This window comes from Apostichopus japonicus, chromosome 14 (genome assembly GCF_037975245.1).
Source record: "Apostichopus japonicus isolate 1M-3 chromosome 14, ASM3797524v1, whole genome shotgun sequence".
Lineage (NCBI taxonomy): Eukaryota > Metazoa > Echinodermata > Holothuroidea > Aspidochirotida > Stichopodidae > Apostichopus > Apostichopus japonicus.
The window spans coordinates 11,824,896-11,843,484 of record NC_092574.1 but is presented as its reverse complement, the minus strand read 5'-3'; the positions used below and the strand labels follow the sequence as shown (position 1 = coordinate 11,843,484).

The 18,589-nt window shown below is 37.6% G+C and overlaps 2 protein-coding genes and 1 long non-coding RNA gene across 4 annotated transcripts; 2 read left to right on the top strand and 1 right to left on the bottom strand.

The window, feature by feature from the left end:
* The first annotated feature begins 299 nt into the window (after positions 1-299).
* On the top strand, positions 300-16,381 carry LOC139980046 (uncharacterized). 2 transcript variants are annotated; one of them, XR_011797440.1, is made up of 4 exons: positions 300-1,319; positions 2,796-2,896; positions 13,302-13,417; positions 14,680-16,381. It is a non-coding gene; the product is annotated as an uncharacterized lncRNA (long non-coding RNA). The 2 variants fall into 2 exon arrangements; XR_011797439.1 differs by having other exon boundaries at positions 314-2,896.
* Positions 2,987-9,360, top strand: LOC139979997 (uncharacterized). The gene is made up of 12 exons (XM_071991322.1): positions 2,987-3,617; positions 5,265-5,414; positions 5,852-5,995; positions 6,126-6,381; positions 6,924-7,203; positions 7,331-7,567; positions 7,824-7,897; positions 8,007-8,114; positions 8,288-8,493; positions 8,686-8,754; positions 8,869-8,961; positions 9,062-9,360. The coding sequence occupies exons 1-12, from the start codon at positions 3,406-3,408 to the stop codon at positions 9,324-9,326; spliced, it is 2,094 nt and encodes a 697-aa protein (XP_071847423.1). The 5' UTR covers positions 2,987-3,405; the 3' UTR covers positions 9,327-9,360.
* Positions 10,490-12,936, bottom strand: LOC139979631 (uncharacterized). Its single transcript, XM_071990618.1, has 4 exons — positions 12,486-12,936; positions 11,887-12,069; positions 11,284-11,514; positions 10,490-11,002 (listed from the first exon to the last, which is right to left on the bottom strand). The coding sequence occupies exons 1-4, from the start codon at positions 12,504-12,506 to the stop codon at positions 10,739-10,741; spliced, it is 699 nt and encodes a 232-aa protein (XP_071846719.1). The 5' UTR covers positions 12,507-12,936; the 3' UTR covers positions 10,490-10,738.
* Positions 16,382-18,589: the final 2,208 nt, after the last annotated feature.

Here is an 18,589-nt window from a genome sequence, read left to right as displayed (position 1 = left end):
CTATAGTAACTGAATTCCCTCGATCTTATACTGCATGTTGTCTAACTACAATATCAGTGATGAAACTATGCAAGGTGGAAACATAAAAAATATGCACAAAGATCTATATTTTCTTCTCCTGTCCTAAACTGGAATAAGGCCACTGAGATACTGACATTTTGAACACGACCTTTGGCTAGGCAGTATCTCCTATATATATATATATATATATATATATATATATATATATATATATATATATATATATATATATATACTATTGTACATACTTGTCTGTAAAATTTTATATACATTTTCACACTAATCCTAGAATGTCATTTGCCTTGTTTCTTGTTTCTTTTATTTTTGCTGCAACCGTTTCCATATTTCATTATAAAGACACACTGGTTCTAGTAAACCGAAGTCAAATTACCTTTTGTTCCCCTTTAACTTCCCTAATACCATAAATCAAGCACCTGTTACCACATTTGTCGTAGGTGTCATCATAATCATCCTTTTCAAACTAAACCAAGGCTTTCAAAGTATTCCAACGATATTAATTCCAACGATAGCAACATGAAATAAGCCCATTCGAGCAGCTGTGGGAATCGTTATGATCTAGAGACATATATGGTGCGCATATAGTGTGCCATTAGTCCTGAAATCGACATATGTCGAATTAAGTTGACATATCTCAGCTTCTTGTGCTCTCATTTAACGACCAGTGTCGCATGTTATTTTCTAGCGCTCTGATTGGACGAAAGCGACTTACATTCTGGTCAGTGACTTGTCGGACCGTTTGATATTGCAAGGGAGAAGTTACCCAAGATAGAGCCTTGGCACAAAAACCTGCAACTTGATCTACTCCCAAGCTTGGTTCCCTTTCGATGCATGCACTCTTAAAACGTTGGGCAAAAATTTGTTGGGTAGAGATGTTTTAAGAAAATGTTGGTTAATTCTTTAACCATTATGGGTAAAATGGTGTTGGAAACAATTATCCAACGTTTATCCTGTATATATACGAGTCCATTTGCCCAACGTCTGGGCAATGTTCCCGCCAAAATATTGTCGTACAATTCGAACTGCAATGTGATCATTGTGAACGTACATTCGTATACTAACTACGCTGGAGTAGTAGTGAAGGCATGTTGCGCGTTGCGACGTGATAACAGCACAGTTCTACTAGATACGGTACATACGATCGATGTGCAGTAGAATATTCTTTGGTACATTCATGAGTATATTTTGAATTATGTCTTCCTCGTTCCCGGTTGATGATGGTGATGTGTTGACACTTTATCGAAGTTGGGGGGTAGAAGACTTGAAGGAATCATTTGAAGGTATAGTATTCATACCCCCAAACGGATTGGCTAGAATATTACTTGGCCTAGCTAACGTTAGGCTGTGTCCGCCTACAGACTTGGCAATTTCCAAACGTTAGGTCAAGACTCAAGAGTATATATTGTGTTCGTAGCCCGTGCGTAGGCTAGGCCTAACTCTGCTGCACAAGATAGAGCGCGCTTGCGTATACGTTAGGCTACGGAGTATAACGTTATGCTTGTGTCTGGCGTGGGATAAGTAATGTTGATGACACTTCACCAGTCCTAGGCTCACATTTTTCAGTTTTCTGAAGAAAGTTAAGAAAACTATTAAGATGTCACTAAGGATAGGCTTAACTAAGTCACCTTCATACTAGCTTGCTGAAAATTGTTTTGGAAAACTTCTTAGTTTGAGTGTCATATATTACTTACTATTAAAATATAGTTGGGTCATATATTACAAATATAACTTAAATAAATGCTAGTATTGCCTGGGCCATATTGATCACATTTTTATAAATAAAATAGTTTCTTTTCCTAACTGTTCAGAAAAAGTGAGGGTGCAGGCAATTAACCTACAGAGAGTGTGATCAGAAGGGGAATTTCTGTGGTATAATTTGGGTAAATTGGTTGTTCAAATTTGAAAATTAAAAAAAGGGAAGGAAATTGACCCAGTGGGCAGAAGGATGCAGGCAGGACAAGAAACTACTAATTTATACCTCGCCTCAGTATTACAAATGTTGATTTTTATTGGGGCTCAGCCTCACAATATTCATAAATTTATGGTTTAACTTTAAGTGTACAGTAGATCCTACGTCTGCAAAATTTCCACAAAACTGGTACAGTAGGCGTATCTGTAGGCCCGAGACTATGTGATCAGAAAGACAAGATTTTGACATGTAAAAATATGTCTCTTCCTTCTATCATTTTCTTTTTCAGGTATAAATAAATTGAATGATAAAACTTAAAGGGGCCTATGCCAAGGCTAGGTGTATGCATTTATCCAAAATATTAAAACCATAATGAACTTTCGATGACCTTTTGGTTTGGTTAACCAAGTTGTGTGGCATAATAAAAAAATTGTTTGGTAATTTTGCATTGATTTATAATATATTATATATATCATCACTTTGCTGGCTCACAGCCAAATATCTGACCCGTGGTAATCATGTATCATTTTCAAGAAATGAAAAAAACCATTTCCATTTAGTAGGGTGTCATGGAGGGTAATGTAGTTCTTTGAATAAAACATTTTTGGCCCAAACTGTGTCATTTTGGTATCAAAAACGGTTGTAACTTTCTTCACGATAACCACATACAACCATGTAGATTTTAAGACTCTATCTGCTTACAGTGAAAACATAAAAAATCACTACTTGACGAAGGTGCAACAATTTTTTTTAATGAATTCTCCCCTCCCTTTTTGGCACTGTTTTGATTTTAAAACTTTATGCTACTTTCTTTAAATGCTAGTTTTTTGTTGTTGTTATTTCAAAGAATGAGATAGACAATGCTGCGTTGTCCTTGTTGGATGAATCATGAAAGTACTATGAAGGAGCTCATACCAAAGATTGACACCAGGATGACATTTTTGAAGGGTTAGTGACAGAAGGTACTTTAAAGAAACTAAATGGGATATACATTTTTCAATTGTCTCAGGGTTGTAGATGGCAACATTAGGACTTAAAGCAGCATTTTGCGTTGGGTCGTTTTTTCCCACCTTTTTAACATGTGCATCGATTTTTTTACATGTATTAATCATAAAACAGTCAACTAAGATACCATCCAAGTTTCACCCTGCCAAGAGCGTTAATTAGCGAGTAATTAACGATTTATGTCGATAACGAGTAAGAGTGTTCACGACAAAGTTTTCATTTCTCCAAATCCACTAGTTTGAATTCCACCAATCAGTGAATAGTATGTATATTCATGAGCCGTTGCTTAAAATAGATTCATTCACAACAACCCGAAAAAGTTGCGTGTGCGTGGGTATCACAGACATACCAACTCCCTGGAAATACACCGTACAAACTAAAGCATTGCATTGTAGTACGTATCGATATACTGGGTTGCTTTCGACTCCGGCAAAGTGAAAACTTATTCTATCATGGAAGCGAACTTACAGAAGCGCGCAAAAGGAAAATACAAGAGTTTGAAGAACCTTACTTCACTGGAAAAGAGAAAGTGGCGGAAGACTCAAAAGCAAAGGTATGAAGCCACCCGTATTCACCTAGGGAATCAAGTAGAAAGATGGACCGAACTGAAGGAGAAGTTGGGGCTGAAGAACGACACGGAGGTCGCTCGATATTTGCTAGATAGGTGAGTAATCTCTTCCTTGCTACGACATAAAAGTTCTAGAATTCATTGAATCTAAGGCATACCTGCAAATTCTTGATTGGTGAAACAAGAAAAGAATATCAAACTGCCGGTGTATTCATACGACTTCGTTACTAGACCTAAGCCTTTGGCCTACGCTACGCCTGCCTAACCCGACTTTAGAACGTGAACAGAGCAGTTTAGGTTTAGTATTTGCTGTTACGATCGTTTATGCTTGAACGTTTATACGCACGCTCGACAACGGAATGAATTTCTACCAAAAATTTAGAAGGATATTCTCTTCAGAAACAAGGAAAAATAAAAAAGTAAAAGAAGAAGAAGTGTCCTGGTATAGGCTAGTTACCTTTCTGTTTCGTAAAGGAACATAGCCTATGCATGGTGACCATGTTTTTTCATGCTTGGAAGTTGACAAAAGCAGGTGTACTTTGGGCTAGGCTAGAATCCTTTAACATCTTATTGATCTTAGAAGCTAGGGTGAGAATGTTATAGCCAAAATGATATATTACTCTCACCAGCAACTACGAATTTTATACTCATAATCCTCATATGAAGACCTTCAGTTAACTTTACCTCAATGCAGCCACAGAACAATGTAATGCAATTGCCTATAATATTGGTAACAAATTCAATTTTAAGTGCTATGAGAAATTGTGTTTCAGTGCCCAAGATCAGTGAAGGATCGCCATAGTATTTGCTTGTAAAAGTGTTTGGTTATTGACTCCAAACCGTGAGTATCAACATAGGGAATCATAGCAAGAACAAAGAGAAGGGAAATGTAACAATAAAGGTCTTTATTCATGAAACCACCCTGTTGATAAGCAGCATTGCATAATGAATGCACAGTAACTCTTGTGGTCAAGGATATCATTCAAGAGATTGAGTCTCTCTTTATGTGGTTTGAGATTGTACACTACAGTATGTTTACAGTCTTGTCATCATTGTCAGCTCTAAACAGGATGTTGTGGCCATTCATTGTTGCTTTGTACCCTTTTCCCCATTTGTTTAATAAGCCTGGTTAATTTCAAGCCTGTGAAAGTTGTAATAGTGGTTTAAGATTTATTATTTTCAGTTTTGAGAAAGCATGACAATATACTGTAATAGAATTTACCATAGAAGAACGAAGCAGTGTCCCATTAAGCTGACTGTATATTCCAAGTTATTCAACAAATCCCATATCCTAATATCTTTGTTCCAGTTATAAATACATCCTCCCTCGCAGCGGCTTCAACGGTGATATCTACAACTAATTAGCAATTTGAGCGGCAAGACCAAACAACAAAGTCACTTACTCACAAATATCTTTATTATATCTGTATTAATAGCTTGCTGAAGCAATCTCTTCATAGATACATCTCATTGCATTATGTTTTAGATATTGTGATATAGTTAAGACAAGTGCACTTGCTTGTATTGTTCTAATATGTCACACAAAAGCTGAATTAATCCAACAATAAATGATAACAAGGAAATCAAATTTCAAGATGTAAAAATTACACACTCCAGTTAAAATGATTTATTGTGGTGCTTGAGTTTGCCAGACTTTTCTTTGAATTCTCTAATGTATTATTCATATACTCCAATATATTGCTTTCGCTGCAGTGTTATCTGTACATGTATTTTTACTTTCAGAGTTGACTCTGCATACTCTCCTTGCAAAACACCAAACATAGGCCTGATGACATCAACACCTGTGTCAAGTATGTCTGCTTCAAGTCAAGATGCACTGCCAGCTACAACACCATTTTTATCTGGAGAAACATCATCCGCTGACCAACTTAAGTATGCATGTTTGGATAGTTATGGAAAAAGCAGAAACCTTTCTTGAAAATTTTGCAGTTTATGTGGTGCTGCAATCAAGTACCTAAGCCTTGTCAAGTTATACCCGAAGGCGATGTGGTTCAGTCTCCCACATTTCAAATTTTCGGGTCCATGTAATCCTTTTTCAATAACCTGGTGCCCTTGGTTTTGTATTTTCAACTCCTTTGGGGTCACTCATTACGACAGATATTCACATTTACATTCATTGCTTTTACATATCTTGCTTGTGTAACAAAACAGTTTCAAATGCTTTCATATGCAAACGTCTTAGCCCTGGGTCAAGCTTTTCACAGTAAGACTGTGATTTTACACCCAAAAAATATATGGATATAAAAATGTTACCTTAGATGATTCCAATATGTGTCAGAGAATTTAAATTGTTATTACTTTTTTTTCAGTTTAAGTTTTGACTACACTGATGTTGGGGACTACATCATTCCACATGATACCCCAGGCTCAATTGACAGGGACTCTGACCCTGACTGGGATTCTGGTGAAGAAGATGCCGACTCCTCTGACATGAGTGTTGATCTCAACGTTAGGTATGTCTGCTTCTTGACTTCAGCCTCAAATCTTATATATATCCGCTCCTTTTTGTTGGAATAAAAGAGAATCAGGGCTAAATTAATGCCTTTATTAAATGCACATGTCAATTTTATTTTTCTCTTACAGTCATCCAGAACAACCAGCAGATTTGGACCTGGACACCATTCTTTCCTTTGCAGAGACTGATCAGTCTGAAGATGAGGATGTAGATGATGGGACAGGTTCAGAGGCATGTGCAGAAGATACTCTATTCATAACTTACAAGGAGTCCCTTTTGCAACTACTAAAGGATTGTAGACCTAAGTCTTGTGTTAGAGAATCTTGCCAGTCTCCTCCGCAAGAGGTCACAAAATTTGTCGGAACTGCTGTTGGTGTGAAATGGGTTCGTTTCAGTTTCTATTTGGCATTTTGTCAGTCCAGATTTGGCTACTATATTTAAGTTATCCCTCAATTTAAATTATTTCTCACCAAAGGCAAATAGCATCTTTGCCTTGGAGGTGACACTTGCTTATAGACAAGATAACTAAAAAAGTAAACATTACTTGAACTTGGTATATGTGTAACCCTTGGTGAGTTGGTGATCCTTAGTAAGTTTCATGGATGTCGAAGGTCATTTGAGGTCAAAATTACACAACTCTGTAAATACTGTATCATAAAACTGAAACTTCACTTGGTACATCTTTAAGTGCCAGGTCAGTAGATGATCCCTTTTGTTTTTCATGGAGATCAAAGGGCAACTGAGGTCAGAGTCCCTAAACCTTGTGAACATGATATCTTAAGCAGGTAAAGTTGCTTGACCTTCAAAAAAAACCTTGGTACTACTGTAGCCCTCGGTAGTTAGAGGCTTATTTGCTTGTTAATATTTTTTTTATATATATTTAGTTCTCACTTATTTGATTACTACTTCTTTTGTCTCTTTTCCAGATTTGTGCTCATGGACACGTGAGCAAGATTTGGCATTCTCAGCCAAAGCTTAAAGGGAATAATGCGGGAGATATAGCAGTCTCAGCTGCAGTTATACTGTCTGGAAATAACTACGCAAAAATCAAAATGATGTTTAGGTTTATGAACCTTGGTATGTGCCACTCTGCTCTCCACAGTTATAGCCAGAGGACTTACACCTTTCCGGCAATTGAGGCACACTGGAAGCAGCTTCAGACTGAGCTATTACTTGCAAGGAAAGGGAAAACAGTAGTTATCGCTGGTAAGTCGTGTAATTAATATTTTACAGCCCTGCATGTCAGGGGCATATATAATGGCAATTTTTTCATGATGTACATAATTTTACTGTTTAGATATGTGTTCATGATTATGTGGTACTTCTTCAACAGGTGACGGAAGGAATGACAGTCCTGGGCACTGTGCACAATACTGCACCTACAGTGTAATGGATTATGAAACCTGCGATATACTGGACATTCAGGTTGTTGACAAGAGGGAAGCTGACTTAAAGTCGACCAACATGGAAAAAATTGCTTTCTTACGAGCACTGGAGACGCTAGAGAAGAGCGATGTAAAGGTTGAGGAAGTAGTTACAGATGCTCACCCACAAATTAAATCTTACCTAAGTAAGCAATTGATGTACTTTCGTAGGCTTGTTGATGGCACAATATTTTTCATGTGTGTGTGTATGTTCACATATACTTGTCTTATGACTGGTTGTACTAAACACAAGGAAAAATTATATTGCTTTGTAAGCTTTCATTTAGAATAATGTTCATTTGCAGATTTTTTAATTCTTTATCATACTGAGTTACCAAGACACGGATTCCATTGTCACCCACATGGTATATTTGAAGTTTTTCTTTTCTGTCTACTGTACAGAGGGTCTTGAAGGAACCACTCATTCGTTTGACGTTTGGCATGGGGCAAAAAATATTGGCAAGAAATTGAGTGAGGTAAGTCCGATTGCCTTGTGTTTCATATGTCAACATGATTATTTTTTCTCTTTTGATCTAAAAATAATGTACCTCAAACACATCCTGTTGTTACCTGTTTTCTCTTCAGGCAGCAAAAAAGGCAAGGAACAGGCCACTCATGCCATGGATTAGTGACATAACAAGGCACTTTTGGTACTGCTCACAGCATGCAGATGGAAGTGCAGACACATTTTTTGTAAGTTAAATATGTTCTTGTGACTTAATATTACATTCAAAACATGCACTTCAGTCATAAACGTTTTAACTAAGTTAGGCAGCCAGTATAAATACTTCTTGTGATGGAATTCTGCTATACTTTCTATTTCACCTTTATCCTTGTCATGTCATGATCTCTTCTTTCCTTTTAAGGCAAACTGGAAGGGAATTCTTCACCATGTTGTTGGAGATCATGAATGGGCTCTAGGTGATGGAGTTAGTCCAGCATGTTGCCAGCATGGACCTTTACCAGCTAGTCAGAAGGACCTTGAACCAGACTCTCCTGCACATGCAGCACTGAGAGAGATTGTGCTTGACATGAATCTTATAAGAAACATCAAATACTACACAAAGTTCAGGTACTGGTTTTGGTGCACAAATCTTGAATATATGTTACCCTTTTGTTAGGATATTGTTAGATATCTTGCACATGCCCTGCCACGTGGTGAAGTAATCAATGATGAGCAGCTAGAAGTATGAAAATACTTTCAGGCTAGTTGCAGTGGAAATTTCTCCTTAAATTATGGAATATTCCTTCATATCACTTTCAGACACACATCAGCACTAGAAAATTTCCAGAGCCATGTGCTAGTTTATGCTGCCAAGCGGTTTGCCTATGGGTAAGTATGTTGTCCAAGATTTGATTTCTGCTCATTTATTATGAAATCTCATTGAAATCATGTAATAATCATGTATGAAATCATGTAATGTTTCAATTCCTACATTTTTTTCAGCCCTCCTTCGTATAAGGCTAGAAATTTGTTAGCTGGTATCGACTACCAACACCACAAAGGAAGACGACAAGCAGAAAGAGATGGGGAACCTGTGTAAGTTACATACTGTACTATCATCACATCACTTTCCTTTATTAAGGCCTGCAAGTACAGAAATATGAACTGATATGTTTTGTTTCATTTTCTCTTGCAGTTTCACAAGAAATTATTCCAAATCTGCAGGTAGATGGACCTGTGTCCCAGTCATGCAAAAAAAAACCTTCAAGTACATTCCAGAACTAATGAAAGATGTATTCAGAAGGAGGCTCATTGATAATAAGTCCCAACGAAGTCATGTGGTTTTGGCAGAAGATGACCCCAGGCGCATCTCCGGGACTATACGCCCAAACCAACCACCATCTGTCCATCAACTTCTTGAAAATCACAAGAGCAGGATGGAAGCAAGTTCATCTCTTTAATCTTAGCCATCACTCAAATGTTTTATTTTTTTCAGGTTGGGGTGGGGGGGGGGGGGGGCTGGTGGGAGAATTGTTACATGTTGTTGTAGTGGACGAATATGGTTCCCAAAGCTTATGCTCAAATGTTATGGGAAATAAATGCATTGTGGTTCTACTGTACCATAGTTTGTTACGAATCTGTCATTATTTGTAATATGTAATATATGTACAGGAAAAAGTATTAGAATACTGAGATGTGACCAGCATTGCATTCTCGGCCGTTCTTGGCCTAAAGTTAATGTAATATATCACCATGTTAAATCGTTCAGCTCCCACCCCCCCCCCCTCCTGATTTTTGCAGATATTGTGCATATGCTCTCATTTTGAACCATTTTACCTCCCCCAAGAAAAATCACCTTCCTGTGCATGCAGTGTGTTACAACTGTATGACAGCAAAGCTCCCCTTAATTAGGAATCTTCAAAGGATTTTCATTGTGTAACCTTCATGACCTGAACTCAACTTTGATCTCCCCAAAAAACAATAAGCTTCTTGTCCTTATGTTTTTACACTTTACTACCCCTGTTATCTGTCCTGACTTGTACTCCTTGAGATAGTATGTTAACAAGTTTCACAATTTTAACAATTTTAATCCCAGATGAACTTTGACCCATTCCATAAAAGTAGGCATCATTATCAAGCGATGTAGACTTTTCCTTTCCAGCCTAATGGTATATTTTGTAACAAAATAGCACAGAAAGCAAAAAACTCAATGCAGTTTATAAATACTGTTCATATATTTCACATACATAGAAAGGCTGGGCATGCATATGTGAGAAAAAAATTATGAAAGACCAAAAATACTATATTGTAGTACCACAAGTAATGAAAGGCCAATGCAACTTCCAACAACAAATTGATAAGAACTCTTAGAAAAAAGAAAGAAACAAGTAATTCAAAAGAGCAAGGTAACAAATGGTAAAGTATGTTTAAGAAGAAACAGAAGTTTCCATGGAATGTGTCTTCGTAGAGTCAAGGTGAAATCTGCAGCTGTGTAGGATACTAAGTACTGATAAAAGTTCTTAATTTAGGTTTTTTGTGTGTAGACATTTATATGATTTTTGTTATATTAACCAATGGAGATGGTCATCTTAAAAAAATAAACTACTGTTTGAAAGAAGTGAAGGGTGGGTGAGTGAAGCAGTGAAAAACTGTTTTGGATTTAAGTCTTTTCAGTAAATAGAAAATATGTGATATAAAAATAAAGATGATTTTGGAATGACAGTTTTTGATGGCATAACAAATGAACGATAAAGAAGTGAAAAAATAGTCTGATTAATGGCAAGTATAAAAACATATATGTAAGTAAATAGAAAAATGTGAAGAAGAAAAATTGAATACCGGCAAGAATAGCTAACAAAGATAAATGAAAACATTAAAGCAATCTACCTGGAATGTACCCAACATAGTTATCATGTGGGTCAGGAAAAGTGGACCTGATCCGCCAGACAACACAACTGGGAACTGCTCTCCTATTTCTGTTGCCAAGGCGACCATAATGCCACAGTACAAATTGTCTGTATGCAGCATGTCTATTGGCTTTGTTGGGCTCTTCTCCTCTGTTACCGCCACAGATGGCTCTTCTTAGTTCTCGGGCGACACCAAGGACCAAAGGGTCAATTACCACAGTATCAATTTCCTGGAAAATATGACATTGAAGTTGTAGAAAGTTATGTCCAATTATTAAAACACCCATTATAGTCTTTCAGTTCTTGTCACTGACGCCATATGCTATAAACTTCTTAAACTGATTGCTGAAAATAACACTTTAGTCACGGAAGGTTATGTCATAACAACATATTTTGTTATCTTGAGTTGTAAAAGAAATTTAATTTGTCTATGCTGTCATCACTGAGCACTATTGCTAGCCACAAAGCAAATTTTGGGTTCCAGATAAAACATTAAGAAAACAGTACTGACCGGTCTAAGAGAGAGACAGTTGTCACCTGTCCCTAGACAGCACACCCGTTCCTCTACTGTTGGCATTTCTCTGCACCTCTCACAAGTGCACCAGCCAGGTGAGTCTGGGATTGTCATACGCTGTGGGTGCTGCTGACGTTCCCAAATATCAAAAAAGAGAGCAGGGTAGCTGTTCATCAACTGCAGAACGAGCTCTCGCAGCTGTTCAGAGTCCACTCTGTGTATCATTTCCTGAAAGAGGCCACAAACGTTATGTTGCATTTCAAATGTAATACCCAAAATAACCTTATGACAAAAACTGTAAGCTTATGTTTTTTTATGTTCCTATCCTCTCTCAACCACCTCTCCCACTCCTTCCATGATAAATTATCAGTGTCAATTTTACAGTCATGGGCATTTGTCATATTGGTTCACATAGAAAGATGCTCATAACTCGAAAAGTTAATTTCATAGAAGTTAAGAAATAGTATTGGTACCCTTTCCACACCAAACTATTTTTTTTTTACACACCCAGAGACTCCCGTGTTTGAGTACATGTTCTTGAGAGGATTTGTAATGAAAGCAAAGAAACATAGTAAATGAGAATATAGCCACTTTATGTACCCTGATATTTTCTGTCCTCTCCTGCTGTTGATTAGCAACTTGCTGTCTTGCTGCAGCTGCTGTCAACCGAGGCGTACCTGCACCTCTTCCACCACGGCCCCTTCCTCCACGGCCTGTACCCCTCCTTCCCCTTCTCCCAGATGTCCTCCTTGATGGTGTTTCTGGTGAATCACCTAAGGACTGCTACATTATGACAGAAGAAATAAGATAGTTATTTACTTTCCAACTGATAGTGTTTGTTTTTCTTTTAGAGATAACCTTTGGAGCATATTTGCTTATGATCCATCATAATTCATGGGTCAAACTAACATTCCTGAAGCCTAGCTAACATTAAATCTAACTACTCACTGCACTAGACGACATTCATTTTAACTAAGCAAATATTCGCAAACGTCACTACACTACGTTAAGTTCGTCGTGATATGGGTTTGTTGTTAGGCCTAAAGTTACCCTAACATCGGTACAGAAGAGTAGTTTGGTCACACATGTGTATAGGCATAGTCTAGTGTATACCGCGATCTAGCGATCGCGGAAAACGGAGAGTACATCTACAAAGATGAAGAATTTTCCGACAGTGTTGGTAAATGATAGGAACTTACATTGGTATTTCTTGTTTCCATGCTAAGGGTGAGCAAATTTCTTCTTGCGAAATTCTTCTTTTGCAGTAGAGAATATCAGCACACTGTCATGCGAGATGGACAAGCCTGGTAACGATGTAGATGTATAGGCTGAAGTAACGTTATGTAGCCTGCCTACACTATCTGTCGCTTCGCGATGCCTTGCAATCAGCTGATCATTGTTTATTATTTACCACGTTATGCAATAACGTTCATCGTGTTTGAATATTCATATATAGGCGGGGTTTACTGAGATCCTAACGGAAAAGACCTTCGAGAAAAACAACGTTGAAAGTTCTAAATTTTGCGACTTTTATTCCACGATTTGAAGTTAGAGTTGAATAGATAAGCTTATTATGTATGTCGTTATGGCATGGTGGGGTCAATGAGGTTGAGAAAATCATGGGAAAATGACGCAAAATGCTGCTTTAATTCTTTTTATAGTGATGAATGTTCTTACCTAAAAAAAGAGAGTAAATAACCCATTTTATGTGCCAAGGTCCCCAAGGAATTACAAAATGTCTAGGTTTTATATTTAAATTTAAATTCCCATTACAGGTACCATGCTCCGATTTATGTACATGCAATGCTCTTTTGAGAAATGTTACATGTTCTTACGTAATACACACTAACTGGAACAGGGAAAAGGAAATAAGTAACAGGGAAACCTATTTTAGCACTCCAAACCTGGATGAAAAGCTGTGGATGGCAGTATTAAACCTTTGTTGAGAACAATTACCCATAAAACTTAAGTACCTACCTACAAACACTGGTAGTATGATATGCTCTAATTCACAGATCAAAAGAAGAACCTTGCAGTCTTCATGCTATCAGTAATACTACGAGGTGTGAAGGGTAAAAGGGGCCATAGCTTGGCACAGCAATCCGTGAAAAGCTTCATCACTGTTCAGCCGGTAAGTAGTTTATTCAAAAAGGTAAACTTTGTTGGAATCATGCATGAATCAATGAATTTTGTGATCTTAATTTGGAATTGCTTCATAATCTGATTCCCATTGCAAATAAGGTACATTTAACTTGACAGAGATCATGTAGTCAACTAGTAATAAATTTTATGTTATTTGTGTTTCCCTTTCATGACTAACTTTTAAGAAACTTCTCCACATTAGAGGGTCTAAAAACTGTACAAATCATCCACTTTTGAGAGGTGAATAAACAGACACAACAATTAAATCATAGTTTCTCAACCGTAAGGTCATTGAGAATTATTTTCCTGGGTGTTGGGGGGGGGGGGTTGTGAGGGCAGATTGGTTAGCAGGGTTGCCAGCCATCCTGGAAAATGGAAGCAGAACCTTGAAAATTAGTTTCCCTTTTTCCAGTCAGGGAAAGTTAGGGAATTTGAGAAAAATGTCTCAAAAATTAGGGAAAAGCTAGGGAATTTGATTGGCCCAAGAGAGCAGTCAGTCTTATATATTGGCTCATGTCCAAAATGTGCAAAGACATATCACACTAGAAATAGGTTGAACTAATCATCAGGGAATTTTGAAAATTCATCAGGGAACTTTGTTGTCATGAAATGCTGGGAAACCTTCCCCCCGCCCCCACCCCACCAAAATATTTATCATGTCCCACGCTCACCTATATAAGCTACATAATGGAAAAAACGAGTGGTCAGAGCCATCCAGGAGGCGGGGCTCGATTTCTAATCCCAGCCGTGTCATACCAAAACTGTTAGGCATGTTGATGTCTCGCTTGACCTTCACTGCAGAGTCTAAGTATTTGGTTGAGGAAACACTAGTAAGATTACTGTAATGTATGAATGTTCAAAGTTGCTACATGAAATAAATACTAAAAGCGCATCATGACCAAAAGATTATTCTGAATCTGTGTAAAGTTGCAAGGTCACCTATGTTATGAATGTGAATTTATGGCTATTATGAGAGAAAATATCTCGTGCTTCATGTGACGGAAATTCCAAGTTCACATAATTTGTCTATTCTGGAATCTGGTCAGAGATGCTGTTAGCTGTGTGTGCTCAGCAGTCAGCAGTTACATTCTTTCTTGTTCTGTCTAACTAAGGTTAGTACTACTCAGTACGAAGGTGTCACGGTCATATTCTGCATTGCATTTTTTTTTTTTTGAAATGTCCCTCTCACAGTTAGGAATAAATTACAGTAACAGTCAGGAATAAATTGTACCTTTTCTTTTATAACTGTAGGAGGATGTTGACATAGAAGAATACGCAAGGACTATCAATGTGGACATGACGCCACAGCCCTTTGTAGTGTGCAGAGGCACCCACCTAACACCATCCCAGGCCTATGTTATTCTCGAGAGACATGCTCTGCCACAACCATCCCTACTGAAAGCAATAGGTGTTTGCTTTAAAGGGTGTGAAGACTCGCGCAAAAAGAAACGTCTAATGCCGGAAATCTGACCTAGTTTTGACTGAGGTGTAACAGAAGTGTTAGGCACCACCATCGATCCCAGAAAATACAAACACAGCTTGCTACCGTCAGTAAATAGACACTAGTATACAGTCAGTACAAACAGCTGCAGTCAGTACAAACAGCACAGTGTATAAACGATACAGCGATGGACATCTCTCTTTGTTACAGTTTTTCTTTAAACAAAAAGTTATGACTTCTTGGATCCGGACCTTGCTGCTTTTAATCATTTTATTGGTTCAATAATTAAGTTGGTTTTTGTAACTTAAAATTCTTTTACTTCTTTGCATGTTATCATTTTTCATAAACATGCACTGACTTTATGTGTCTTCATGGGAAAAAATGTTTGTATACGTTTGCTTATCAAATTCATCTTATCATTTTTTTCCATAACGTGTACACATTGATGTTGTTTTGATCCTGCTTATGACACAGTTGAGGGTCTTTTTTTAAGTCAAATGTACAGATCTGACTATTCTTGAGAAGGGAAGCAGGTAATCAAAAATTTACACTTATAACTACTAGGGCTAGATTTTAAAAAGTTTTGTGATTGTCATGCTTTTTCATGATGTATGCAAAGTTTAACATTGAAATAAGTTTTAAAGAGAACTGGTTAGGGATTCATATTTGATATGTGTGAAAATTCCTAGGTGCCTGTGAAATATACAATTTCGGTATGTTTATTGTGCATTGACTTGAAGAACTAGGTAAACCTGCACCATCATTGACCTTTCCTTTTATGTCTGTAAATATCATATCATTATACTTACAAATTGTGCTCAAATTACAAACAATTAAGACATTATAGACATATGAGAGGTTTGTATGTGTGATACCATGTGTGTTCCATTCAAGTCAGTTTGCATTAAGAAGAATATGTTATAGCTGCACAAGACTGCTTATGTTGGAATTAACCATTGATATATCATAAATAGTACTCCTTTTCTAACATTGAGCCATATTTGTGTCCACTACTAGTTATATCTATATAATTATCATGAAATAATTATGAGGACTTGCCACTTCCTGTTGAACTCCTTGCTTCTGTGCTCAAATTTCTTAGCACTTAATAGACTGTCTAGTGAAAACAATCACCTTTAACTGCAAAAAAGGCTTAGCTGTAAACAACACTTGTTACAAATTGGTCAGTGGGCAAGAAGCAAGCAATGTTGTGTAGGTTAAGGTTAATTTTATCCATGAAGAGAATAAATTGTAGTTTCATGATGAACTTGTATGTCAATATTCATGTTCCAAGTCCTAAAGCAAATTTGCAAAGCATACATTGATACATTTTCATGATGAACATATTGACACAATATGATATAAAGTAAGTTAATAGATTACTGCAACCAACAATACCATGTTGCTAAATTCTGTGAAACCATTTTATGTGTGGTTAGTTCTAGTGAAGCTTTTTGAAGCTGTTTACATCAATAAAATGAGAATTTAATACTATTTTATATGTTAATATTTTTAAACGGGCGTTGTGGTCAAGTGGTTAAGGCAGTGGCCTTGTGATCTATGGATTACAGGTTCGAGCCCTGGCCAGATCATCACGTTGTGTCCTTGGGCAAGGCGCTTTATCTCCATTGCCTCTCTTCACCCAGGTGTATAAATGGGGACTTGCGAGGTAACTTGTAAATATAGTTGTTTGCGCCGGTTTGTGGCTGCACCCTATGGGAAGTCCCCCGGGGGACACGTGGTTGTGGTGCACTGTGGTGCCCCAGGAGAGATTGATTGAATTGTGCACACTTTGGTGTGTAGGTGTGACAAGTTACCAATGACCAGGGTTAAGTTGTAAAGTCGTGTGAGAGGGCCTTGGCCCTGAACAAGACTATAAACCTAAAATTATTATTATTATTATTATTATTATTACTATTATTATAATTATATAAACCCTAGTGTAAATTTCATTTCATTCATCAACCAATATTGGGTAACGAATTGCCCAACTAACTGTATCAATCAACCAACATTGGATAAAATCACTCAAATATAATTAGATTCAGTAACCAATATTGGGTATCAAATTGCCCAACTAATTGTAACAATCAACCAACATTGAGTAAAAACACTCCAATACAATTTTATTCATTAACCAATCTTGGGCAACAAATTGCCCAACTTACTTTATAAATTAACCAATAATGGGTAAAATAATTTACCCAACTACGTGGTAAATGCATTACCCAACTGCTGTTGGGCAAACTTTGCCCATTTTTTGAGCGGTTACATATGTACCCAGTGTTGGTTAAGTGTTGGTCAATATTTTTACCCAACTTTTAAGAGTGTGTCTATAAGAAATCTTTGCTCTCCTTCTAAATTTGATTACATAGAGCTCTAACCACTCTTTGCTTAAAATGTTCCATTCTTTTTCTATATATTGTGACAACTTCGTAACTGAGTTAGAACAGCCGGATTAACAGTGATGTAGTACAAGTTTATGGATCCCTCGGAATTTCCACAAAATCACCCCTCGATTTGTCCAAGGCATCCTCCAAGATATGGTGAAACCAGATGCCTGTCGGGAAGGATGTCGGGGGCTTTTGTATACATACCAGCAAAGGAAATATTACAGTGATAATATGTAACAAAATATACCCCAAAGATCACCCGTTTTTTGAGGGGAATTTTTTGGTTTCATTCCAACTTAATAAATCAATTAACAAAACGGAAACGATTAAAGTTGAATTCGATAAGGAATATAGCACATGTCAAACATGGCATCCGTTGTATATAATTACATTCCAAGTAGTCACCTCCATAATCTACACAACAGGAAGTTTAAAGTAACACATTCTTGACCTCGCAGGTCGCAGACTGTTACAATAACATGATAATCAGGCCAACATCTATATGTAGATAAGGAACCTTGCCATAAATAGCTAGTTTCTTCAGTAAATGTTGATCAGGGGCGTAGCGAGCGGGGGGGGGGGGGGGGGTGGGGGTGTCACCCCCAATAATTTGGTCGCTGTCGGCAAATTTTGGGTCTGTCGGCAAAAGGAGAAAAGGTGAAGAGAGCGGAAGGGGAAGAAAGAAGGAAAGCTGAATAGAGAAAAGGAGAACGGGAGCTTCTTCCGTGCCAAATTTGACTTAAAATATGCACCAGATTGCATCTAAGGACGTTTCAAAACTAAAAATTTTCCAAAGGGGTAGGGGGACACCCCCTCCCCTTAGACCCCTCCCCCATTTCAGTCACCACTTCCAGATCCGTCGGCAAATCAAATTCTCCACACCCCCTTCCAAACAAAAAAACCTTCGCTCGGCCCCTGGCCGATATATATAAAAATTGCCCTTGATCTAATACAAATGGCTTGTCATATTACACTGATCAATATTTTGGCAGTTGGCATGGTGCTTGCTAAACTGTGGTGTACTTCTCCCTTTCCTGACCTGCACGTTCCTAAGCGGGAACCTAACATTTCTAAAGGCGGGTATAGCTGGCAGTGGTATCGGTGAGGCCAACTCCCAGGGTTTTCTGGGGATCGTTCGACAGAAAAAATAAAATGGAAATTTTTGACCGGAAAGTTGCTTATAACTATTTTATTAAATGTGTATGGGGTTGACAAGGAAGGGTAGTGGGGTTGGGTGGTTACAACCTACCCCTATAGGATCTGCGCCTGATATAAACATGTACCTAAAGCGGAATAGGAACAAAGGGCTAATTATAAGCTTATCACC